General features: G+C 40.0%; 1 protein-coding gene across 1 annotated transcript in view; it reads right to left on the reverse strand.

Annotated features, from left to right (window-relative positions):
• The window catches only part of GBE1 (1,4-alpha-glucan branching enzyme 1), a gene marked incomplete in the record, with an annotated part of 419,714 nt that overhangs the window by 293,563 nt on the left and 113,896 nt on the right, over positions 1-12,255 (reverse strand). Inside the window, 1 exon segment of the mRNA XM_053705194.1 lies at positions 11,886-11,976. Coding sequence (XP_053561169.1) covers positions 11,886-11,976 — 91 coding nt within the window.

Genomic DNA, 12,255 nt, shown 5'->3' on the forward strand with positions numbered 1-12,255 from the left:
CCTCTCACACATCCTATCTAGTCGTTGGGTGCAAGAGAATGACTGGGAGTGACGTAGAGGGGAGGAGCTATATGCAGCTCTGCTGGGTGAATCCTCTTGCACTTCCTGTTGGGGAGGAGTAATATCCCAGAAGTAATGATGACCCGTGGACTGATCACACTTAACAGAAGAAATTATGTTACAAACAGGATCATGAATAGGAAAAAACTCAAGGAGATTAAAGGGATTGCATTTTTAAACAACTTTCTAATTTACTCCTATTATCAATCTTTCTTTGTATCTTTATTTGAAAATCAGGAATCTAAGCTTAGGAGCCAGTCCATGTTTGTTTCAATACCTGGATAGCGCTTGCCGATTGGTGGCTACATTTAGCCATCAATCAACTGAAGCTTCATTCTTGAAATCCCAAGATGTGGCAACCAATCTCGTCGAATGAGCTGTAATTCTCTGAGGAGACTGACCCGGCTACAAATAAGCTTAGTGAATCGCACGTTTCAACCATGAGGCTAAAGAAATAGCAGAGGCCTTCTGGCCTTTCTTAGGACCAGAAAAAAGACAAACAGACTAGAAGTCTCTCTGAAATCCTTAGTAGCATCAACATAATATGTCAATGCTCTAACATCCAAAGAAAGCAAGGATTTTTCAGTAGCATTTTTTAATTAGGACACAAGGAGGGATCTATAATTCCTCTATTAATGTTGTAAGAGGTAGCAACTTTAGGTGAAAATTGAAAAGCAGTCCACAAAGCAGCCTTATCCTGATGGAAAATCAAGAGAGCAGATAATTCAGAAACTCTTCTAGCAGAATAGATAGCCAAAATAAATAGAATTTTCCAAGAAAGTTTAATGTCCAATGTATGCATGGGCTAAAAAGGATGAGTCTGTAGCACTTTTAATACTCAATTTAAGACTCCAAGGAAGAGAAATATGCCTAATAACAGGTTTAGACTGGATCTCCTTTTTTATGGATTTTTCAATAAATAGATGTTTTTAATATTTCACACAGTAGTACCTGCACCTTTTTGTTCATGTGGTATGGACCAAGGTGTGATGGGCCGCAGATACGTCACTCTGTATTGATTGCTAAGGATTAGATGAACTTTGATACTGGCTTTCCGGTTCGGGGTCTGATGTTTGCCACATGACAAGGAATCTGTCTGTCTGATAACTCTGATTAAAGCCTGGAAAAAACAATGAACATCAGAAAGATTAGCAATTTTCCTATGAAACAATACAGAAAGGGCAGAGATTTGGCATTTCAGAGAACTGGCAGATAAACCTTTATCGAAACCATTCTGGAAAAATTGAATTAAAATTGTTCTAGGAATTCTAAAAAAAAATAAAAAAAAATGCCAAGCATAATCATGGGCAGTGCACCACGAAATGTAAGATTTCCAAATTGTGTGATATTTTCCTAGAAACAGGCTTGCGGGCCTGAATCATTGTGTTAATCACAGAGTCAGAGAATCCTCTATGACTGAGAACTAAGCGTTCAATTTCCATGCCATTCATTTTAGATCTGGATGGAAAAAGGGACCTTGAGCAAGAAGGTCTGGCCTTAGAGGAAGAGGCCACGGTGGGCAACCAGATTTGCATACCAAATCCTGTGAGGCAACGCTGGAGCTATCAGGATTAGAAATGATTGTTCCATTTTATCTTGGAAATAACTCATGGAAGCAGGACCAGAGGGGGGGGGGGGTATATATAAACAGTTTGGTAAGACCAGGGAACTGCTAGAGCATCAAACACCTCTGTCTGAGGATCCCTGGACCTCGCAAGGTACCTGTGAAATTTGTTGCTCAAACAAGAGACGGGGCATATTTAAGAAGGTGCGAGCGGTCATGATCCGATATTGCGGATTATGTCCACTGCACATCGATAAATGCCGACTGCATACGCTCTTGGCATTTATCACTGCACCAGCAGTTCCTGTGAACTTCTGGTGCAATGCAAACCCTGCAGATTTGCGGCAAATTGGCCGCTAGCAAGGAGTGTCAATCAACCTGATCGTATTTGATCGGGTTGATTTCCGGCGATGTCTGTCTGCCTCCTCAGAGCAGGCAGACAGGTTATAAAGCAGCGGTCTTTAGAATGCTGCTTCATAACTTGTGTTTCCGGCAACCCTGAAGGCTCGCCGGAAACACGGGGCATCAAGCTCAGTTTAAGGCTTGATAATTTGCCCCCCAAAAGATCTATTTCTGGTAGGCCCCATAGTTGTACAATCAGATAGAATACATATTGGTGGAGAGACCACTCTCCTGGATGTAGCGACTGACAACTGAGGTAATCTGCCTCCCAGTTGTCTACACCTAAAATGTGAATCACAGTAATTAGGCAGGAATTTGCTTGCACCCAAGAAAGGATTTCACTTACCTCTATCATGGCTATGGCTCTTCAAGTTCCCCCTTGATGATTCACATAAGCTACTGGCGTAATATTATATGTCTGAAAACGGATAGAAGGCTGGGAACCTAAAAAAGGTGACCTTTGTCTGAGGAATCAAGGAACTCTTTGGTAAATTGATCCTCCAACTATGTGTTTGAAGAAACAACAATAGTTGTTTTGTGTGAGATTCTGTTAAATGAAAAGATTGAGCTAGTATCAAGATTTCATCCAGGTAAGGAAATACTGCAATACCCTGAACTCTGATTCAGGATCAAAAGGGCACTAAGGACTAGGGTTGCACCGATACCATTTTTTTAAGACCGAGTACAAGTACCAATACTTTTTTTCAAATACTCACCGATACCAATTACCGATACTTTTTTTATGTCATGAAAGTTTACCAAGCACAATACAGACTAATGATTTAAGATCGCTTCTTTATAATTATGAACTGTATCTCAAAAGACATTTTGAAATAATAAAACAGTTTTATGTGCTTGTTGTCACAAAATTCACAGAATAAGTTTATAAATTAATTTATTACAATAACATATATTAATAATAGCAACAATAACAGCTGCAGCAGCTGGGGCTGGAAAGCTACAAGTTAAAGGGGCGATTACTGGATGCAATTGGGTTGTAGGGTGCCTATATAACTGATAAATCTGACACTTGTACTTAATACAAAGTCGTATAATTTAATTCTGAAAAAAATATTGGGGGAAGGAATGTCCCAGTAATCCCCTTTGAGAAAAATGGGGCATTTGTATTCTACTGACTCAACAGAAAATAGGGCTGGTCTTCATATTTTTCCAGGGTTGCTTTTTATTCCCAGTCCAGCCCTGGCTAAGGGTGTTCCTCAGAGTACAGTATATTTTGAGCATAATTGTGCAAGATAAGAGGCTTCCAGCTGTATAATAGCGGCTTTTGGAGCACTGCTCTGACGTAAAATAATACAAATAACAGCAATTTGTATTGGCAGAACAGAAGTGAACAATTTTTAGTTAAGTCTCCACTCCAGCTTAAAATGAAATGGGAACATACAGTTTGAAAAACGCCACAAGATGGCATATGGGTAGGAATTGGAGGTATCTGTTTAAGTATCGGTGCATTTGCACAAGTACTCATGCAAATACTTGGTATCGGCACCGATACTAGTATCGGTATCGGTGAAACCCTACTAAGGACCTTTGTAAATATTCTTGGAGCAGTAGCTAGACAAAACGGAAGAGCAACAAACTGATATGGCTTTACCAGAAAAGAGAACCTCAGGAACTGGTAATTTTCTGGGTGGATTGGGATGTAAAGGTAAGCATCGTTTAAATCTATAGTGGACAAGTGACCTTGTTAAACAAAAGGCAGAATAGTCCTTATAGTTTACATTTTGAAAGTTGGAATTCTTACAAATTTAACTAGAGTTTTCAGATCCAGATTTGTTCTGAAAGTATTTTCCTTCTTTGGTAGAATGAAGAGATCTGAATAAAATTCCATCCCCTGTTCCTGTAAAGGAACTGGAACAATTATTCTCATAATTTACAGACTTGAGAGATTTTTGAAAAGCCTGAGCTTTCATATGATGTTTTAGAATATTTGGGAGGAAAAAACCTTCCTGTAGGAGGTCGTATTCTGCACTCAATGCGATATCCCTGAAAAAACAGAATTTATGTTTACCTGATAAATTACTTTCTCCAACGGTGTGTCCGGTCCACGGCGTCATCCTTACTTGTGGGATATTCTCTTCCCCAACAGGAAATGGCAAAGAGCCCAGCAAAGCTGGTCACATGATCCCTCCTAGGCTCCGCCTTCCCCAGTCATTCAACCGACGTAAAGGAGGAATATTTGCATAGGAGAAATCATATGATACCGTGGTGACTGTAGTTAAAGAAAATAAATCATCAGACCTGATTAAAAAACCAGGGCGGGCCGTGGACCGGACACACCGTTGGAGAAAGTAATTTATCAGGTAAACATAAATTCTGTTTTCTCCAACATAGGTGTGTCCGGTCCACGGCGTCATCCTTACTTGTGGGAACCAATACCAAAGCTTTAGGACACGGATGATGGGAGGGAGCAAATCAGGTCACCTAGATGGAAGGCACCACGGTTTGCAAAACCTTTCTCCCAAAAATAGCCTCAGAAGAAGCAAAAGTATCAAATTTGTAAAATTTGGTAAAAGTGTGCAGTGAAGACCAAGTCGCTGCCTTACATATCTGATCAACAGAAACCTCGTTCTTAAAGGCCCATGTGGAAGCCACGGCCCTAGTGGAATGAGCTGTGATTCTTTCAGGAGGCTGCCGTCCGGCAGTCTCATAAGCCAATCTGATGATGCTTTTAAGCCAAAAAGATAGAGAGGTAGAAGTTGCTTTTTGACCTCTCCTTTTACCAGAATAAACAACAAGGAAGATGTTTGTCTGAAATCCTTTGTAGCATCTAAATAGAATTTTAGAGCACGGACAACGTCCAAATTGTGTAACAAACGTTCCTTCTATGAAACTGGATTCGGACACAAAGAAGGTACAACTATCTCCTGGTTAATATTTTTGTTGGAAACAACCTTCGGAAGAAAACCAGGCTCAGTACGTAAAACCACCTTATCTGCATGGACCAGATAGGGCGGAGAACACTGCAGAGCAGATAACTCAGAAACTCTTCTAGCGGAAGAAATTGCAACCTAAAACAAAACTTTCCAAGATAATAACTTAATATCTACGGAATGTAAGGGTTCAAACGGAACCCCTTGAAGAACTGAAAGAACCAGATTAAGACTCCAGGGAAGAGTCAAAGGTCTGTAAACAGGCTTGATTCTAACCAGAGCCTGAACAAACGCTTAAACGTCTGGCACAGCTGCCAGCCTTTTGTGAAGTAAAACAGATAAAGCAGAGATCTGTCCCTTCAGAGAACTCACAGAAAATCCTTTCTCCAAACCTTCTTGTAGAAAGGAAAGAATCTTAGGAATTTTCATCTTGTTCCATGGGAATCCTTTAGATTCACACCAACAGATATATTTTTCCCATATATTATGGTAAATTTTTCTAGTTACAGGCTTTCTAGCCTGAATTAGAGTATCTATTACAGAATCTGAAAACCCACGCTTTGATAAAATCAAGCGTTCAAACTCCAAGCAGTCAGTTGGAGGAAAACCAGATTCGGATGTTCGAATGGACCCTGAATAAGAAGGTCCTGTCTCAAAGGTAGCTTCCATGGTGGAGCCGATGACACATTCACCAGGTCTGCATACCAAGTCCTGCGTGGCCACACAGGAACTATCAAGGTCACCGAAGCCCTCTCCAGATTGATCCTGGCTACCAGCCTGGGAATGAGAGGAAACGGTGGGAATACATAAGCTAGGTTGAAGATCCAAGGTGCTACTATTGTATCCAATAGAGTCGCCTTGGGATCCCTGGATTTGGACCCGTAACAAGGGACCATGAAGTTCTGACGAGAGGCCATCAGAACCATGTCTGGAATGCCCCATAATTGAGTTATTTGGGCAAAGATTTCCAGATGGAGTTCCCACTCCCCCGGATGCTCCTCCATCGCCAGGGAACTCCTTGTTACCCCCCTGATGGTTGATATATGTATAACAGTCGTCATGATGTCTGATTGAAACCTTATGAATTTGGCCTTTGCTAGTCGAGGCCAAGCCTTGAGAGCATTGAATATCGCTCTCAGTTCCATTATGTTTATCGGGAGAAGAGAGTCTTCCCGAAACCATAGACCCTGAGTTTTCAGGGGTTCCCAGACCGCGCCCCAGCCCACCAGACTGGCTTCGGTCGTGACAATGACCTACTCTGGTCTGCGGAAGCTCATTCCCTGTGACAGGTTGTCCAGGGTCAGCCACCAACGGAATGAATCTCTGGTTATTTGATCTACTTGTATCGTCGGAGACAAGTCTGTATAATCCCCATTCCACTGTCTGAGCATGCACAGGTGCAATGGTCTTAGATGAATTCGTGCAAAAGGAACTATGTCCATTGCCGCAACCATCAAACCTATTACTTCCATGGACTGCGCTATGGAAGGAAGAAGAACAGAATGAAGTACCTGACAAGAGCTTAGAAGTTTTGATTTTCTGGCCTCTGTCAGAAAAACCTTCATTTCTAAGGAAACTATTATTGTTCCCAAGAAGGGACTCTTGTTGACGGGGACAGAGAACTTTTTTCTATGTTCACTTTCCACCTGTGAGATCCGAGAAAGGCTAGGACAATGTCCGTATGAGCCCTTGCTTTTGACAGAGACGACACTTGAATCAGGATGTCGTCCAAGTAAGGTACTACTGCAATGCCCCTTGGTCTTAGCACCGCTAGAAGGGACCCTAGTACCCTTGTGAAAATCCTTGGAGCAGTGGCTAATCCGAATGGAAGTGCCACAGGTAATGCTTGTCCAGAAAGGCGAACCTTAGGAACCGAAAATGTTCCTTGTGGATAGGAATACGTAGGTACGCATCCTTTAAGTCCACCGTGGTCATGAATTGACCTTCCTGGATGGTAGTAAGGATCGTTCGAATGGTTTCCATTTTGAATGATGAAACCCTTAGAAACTTGTTTAGAATCTTGAGATCTAAAATAGGTCTGAATGTTCCCTCTTTTTTGGGAATTATGAACAGGTTGGAGTAAAAACCCATCCCTTGTTCTCCTAATGGAACAGGATGAATCACTCCCATGCTTAACAGGTCTTCTACACAGTGTAAGAATGCCTGTTCGAAGATAATTGAGACCCGTGGAACCTTCCCCTTGGGGGTAGTTCCCTGAATTCCAGGAGATAACCTTGAGAAACTATTTCTAGCGCCCAAGGATCCTGAACATCTCTTGCCCCAGCCTGAGCAAAGAGAGAAAGTCTGCCCCCCACCAGATCCTTCCCAGATCGGGGGCCAACACTTCATGCTGTTTTGGTAGCAGTGGCAGGTGACTTGGCCTGCTTACCCTTGTTCCAGCCTTGCATCGGCCTCCAGGCTGGCTTGGTTTGAGAAGTATTACCCTCTTGCTTAGAGGGTGTAGAATTTGAGGCTGGTCCGTTTCTGCGAAAGGGACGAAAATTTGGCTTCTTTTTAGCCTTAAAAGACCTATCCAGAGGAAGGGCGTGGCCCTTTCCCCCAGTGATGTCTGAAATAATCTCTTTCAAGTCAGGGCCAAACAGTGTTTTACCCTTGAAAGGGATGTTAAGCAAAAGCGCTCTGCGCGCCACGATAGCAAACCCTGAATTATTCGCCGCTAATCTAGGTAATTGCAAAGCGGCATCTAAAATAAAAAAGAGTTAGCCAATTTAAGAGCTTGAACTCTGTCCAAAACCTCCTCGTACGAAGATTCTTTATTGAGCGACTTTTCTAGTTCTTCGAACCAGAAACACGCAGCTGTAGTGACAGGAACAATGCATGAAATTGGTTGTAGAAGGTAACCTTGCTGAACAAACATCTTTTTAAGCAAACCCTCTAACCTTTAATCCATAGGATCTTGAAAGCACAACTATCTTCTATAGGAATAGAAGTGCGTTTGTTTAGAGTAGAAACCGCCCCCTCGACCTTGGAGACTGTATGCTATAAGTCCTTTCTGGGGTCGACTATAGGAACTAATTTCTTAAATATAGGGGGAGGACAAAAGGTATGCCGGGCCCTTCCCACTCCTTATTTACTATGTCCGCCACCCGCTTGGGTATAGGAAAAACATCGGGGGGCACCGAAACCTCTAGGAACTTGTCCATCTTACCTAATTTCTCTGGAATGACCAAATTGTCACAATCATCCAGAGTAGATAATACCTCCTTAAGTAGTGCGTGGAGATGTTGAAATTTAAATTTAAAAGTTACAATATCAGGTTCTGCTTGTTGAGAAATTTTCCCTGAATCTGAAATTTCTCCCTCAGACAAAACCTCCCTCCTGGCCCCTTCAGATAGGTGTGAGGGTATGTCAGAACAGATATCATCAGCGTCCTCTTGCTCTTCAGTGTTTAAAACAGAGCAATCACGCTTTCTCTGATAAGTAGGCATTTTGGAAAAAATGCATGCAATAGAATTATCCATTACAGCCATTAATTGTTGTATGGTAATAAGTATTGGCGCACTAGATGTACTAGGGGCCTCTTGTGTGGGCAAAACTGGTGTAGACACAGAAGGGGATGATGCAGTACCATGCTTACTCCCCTCATTAGAGGAATCATCTTGGGCAATATCATATCTATGGCATTATTATCCCTACTTTGTTTGGACATTATGACACAAATGTATCACATATATTTAAATGGGGAGACACATTGGCTTATATACATATAGAACATCGTTATCTGATGGTTCAGACATGTTAAACAGGCTTAAACTTGTCAACAAAGCACAAAAAACGTTTTACAATAAAACCGTTACTGTCCCTTTAAATTTCAAACTGAACACACTTTATTACTGAATATGTGAAAAAGTATGAAGGAATTGTTCAAATTTCACCACAGTAACTTAAAGCCTTAAAAGTATTGCACACCAAATTTGAAAGCTTTAACCCTTAAAATAACGGAACCGGAGCCGTTTTTACATTTAACCCCTATACAGTCCCAGGTATCTGCTTTGCTGAGACCCAACCAAGCCCAGAGGGGAATACGATACCAAATGATGCCTTCTATAAGCTTTTTCAGTGGTTCTTAGCTCCTCACACATGCATCTGCATGCCATGCTTTCCAAAAACAACTGCGCATTAGAGGCGCGAAAATGAGGCTCTGTCTATGACTAGAAAAGGCCCCCAGTGAAAAAGGTGTCCAATACAGTGCCTGCCGTTTTTATTAAAACAATCCCCAAGATTTAACAACTATTAAAAGTAATAATCTGCCAAATATACTTAGTAAAGTAATCGTTTTAGCCCAGAAAAATGTCTACCAGTTTTTTAAGCCCTAATGAAGCCCTTTATTCTTTTACTTAAACTAAGAAAATGGCTTACCGGTTCCCATAGGGAAAATGACAGCTTCCAGCATTACCGAGTCTTGTTAGAAATGTGTCATACCTCAAGCAGCAAAAGTCTGCTCACTGTTTCCCCCAACTGAAGTTAATTCCTCTCAACAGTCCTGTGTGGAAACAGCCATCGATTTTAGTAACGGTTGCTAAAATCATTTTCCTCTTACAAACAGAAATCTTCGTCTCTTTCCTGTTTCAGAGTAAATAGTACATACCAGCACTATTTTAAAATAACAAACTCTTGATTGAAGAATAAAAACTACATTTAAACACCAAAAAACTCTAAGCCATCTCCGTGGAGATGTTGCCTGTACAACGGCAAAGAGAATGACTGGGGAAGGCGGAGCCTAGGAGGGATCATGTGACCAGCTTTGCTGGGCTCTTTGCCATTTCCTGTTGGGGAAGAGAATATCCCACAAGTAAGGATGACGCCGTGGACCGGACACACCTATGTTGGAGAAATAAAGGTTTTGAATCCATGGATTTGGGACAGATTATAACCAAGATTTCTAAAAAAAAAAACAAAAAACATTAATACAGGGTTGGGGCCGTACCTTCATTAGGTCTTAGAGGCTGGATTAGGTGTTTATTCTGCTTGGATTTATTCCAATTAGAAGAGGATCTCCAGACAGACCGTTTTTGTTCTCTGTTCTGACAAAAGGAACAAAAAACAGTTGGGAGCTTTAAAATTTCCCTTTTGACTTTTTGTCCTGGGGAAGGAAAACTTCCTTACCTCTAATAATAGTAGAAATACTAGAATCCAGTAGAGATCCAAACAATTTATTTCCTTGGAAAGAAAGATATAGTAATCTAGTTTTAGATACCCTATCAGCATTTCATGATTTAAGACATAAAGCTCTTCTGGTAAGGACAGCTAGAGAGATATTTGTGATGTTAATTTTCATATCAAATACTGCATCGCAAATTCAAGAGATTAGAAACATTCAAGGTCAGAAGACAACTGCTGAGCTAGACTGGATAACAAGAAAGTAATAGATATAGCTGGTCTAAGAATATAGCCAATATATAAACATGCCCCTTCTTAGATAAGGTTCAGGTTTTCTATCTAAAGGGTCTTTAAAAAAAGTCTTCTAGAGGAATAGTAGTGCGTTTAGCCAGATTGGAAATGGCCCCATAAACTTTAGGAACCATTTCCCATAACTCTAAGTTAGCAGCAGGTAAAAGATATATAGTTTTTCAAACCTTAAAGAAGGGTTAAAAGAGTATCTGTTTTTTTTCCATTCTTTAGCAATCATATCAGAGACAACATCAGGTATAGGGAAAATATCAGGGAGATTTATATACTGAATTAAACAATTACAGGGTTTATCATTATCAATAAATAATAATTAGTTTCTTCAATCCCTAAAAGTGCAAATAAAATTATTTTCATATTGAAGTAAAATCAGAATGTTGGAACATTCAGGGTCAGAAGATAACTGCTGAGCAAGACTGAATAACCAGAAAGTAGAGCTATCAGCTACGTCAGCAATAGATATGGCTGGTCTAAGAATATAGCCAGTATGTAAATATGCCCTCCTTAGATAAGATTCAAGTTTTCGAAGGGTCTTTAAAAGAAGTACTATCTTCCAAAGGAATAGTAGTATGTTAGCTAGAATAGAAATGGCCCCATCAATATTGCGGACTGTTTCCGTAGCATTAGGTGGAGGATAACAATTTTAAAAGCCTTGAAGAAGGGTTTAAAAGAGACACATGTTTTAGACCATTCTTTAGTAATCATAACAGAGATAGCATAAGGTATAGGGAAAATCTCAGGGACATTGACAAGAGCCTTATCTACTGAATTTAAGCGATTACAGAATGTTTAAATTCTTCAGTCCCTAAAGCGACTAAGACTTCCTTCAAAAGAAAGGGGATATGTTCAATTTTAAATAAAAAAGCACCACACCAGTACTAAAACATATCAGCAGTGGTTATGGAATAGGAGTATATTGTAGATCCAAAAAGGGAGGCAAGAGACAAGTTCTTGCAACAAATTATAATAACAAATTCCCATAAGGTGAAAAAATAATTAAAAAAAAAAACATACCCCATATGCATCCCTCTGACAAGCAATGTACTCTGAGGGTAAACTGGGCCTCAACATAGACTGAAAACCCCTCTCTCTGAAGAATGGAGGCAAAGTAAAGACTAAAGTATGTGTGAGGTGAGGAGGGTTTTTATAGGGATCTTGGGGTTTGGGAATATTTGCCTCCTCCTAATGGTAGAAAAGAGGAATTCCCAGGAGTATTGGATTGTGGACTCTCAAACACCTGTATGAAAGAAAAAAAATTAAAAGCTAACTAGGGGGCCAGAGTACATGGAGTGCTGATGGTGTAAATTCAATCAAAATTTAAATTATTTTACAGTATTCTGGATAGATAGATAGATAGATAGATAGATAGATAGATAGATAGGATATTCATTCATATACACATACACCACATTTAAGATGTATCATATTTAACCATTAAAGACTTACTTGATCTTTCCTACTAGACTTTACAGAAACAATGAACAAAATAAAGCCATTCTTTTACAATGCATTTGCAAGTATAAAACTATAGTGATTACCTTGATGCTGCAAAGAAATTGGTGATTTGATAACCGAAGCTTGCATAATATGCATGTTCCATAACAGCCATCAACTGAATACAATTATATCCTGTTAAATAAAAGAATTGTAATTAAATATACAAGTTATTTACAAACACAAATGATTTAAAGGGTAAGCTATATATAACAAATCTGATTTTATCATTAGAAAAATACTGTATAGGTATTATAGTATAGCTGAGCTTAAGTTCACACTCATGTTCAAAATGGACAGTATATTGAAATTAAACTTATATGGATAGTATGGCGCATGTCATTTTAAGTATTTTACGTAGTTCTCTTGGTAAATAGTAATCCTAGTTCAGCTCATGAGCATGCATCTTGCAGC

This window comes from Bombina bombina, chromosome 3 (assembly GCF_027579735.1).
Source record: "Bombina bombina isolate aBomBom1 chromosome 3, aBomBom1.pri, whole genome shotgun sequence".
Taxonomy (NCBI): Eukaryota; Metazoa; Chordata; class Amphibia; order Anura; family Bombinatoridae; genus Bombina; species Bombina bombina.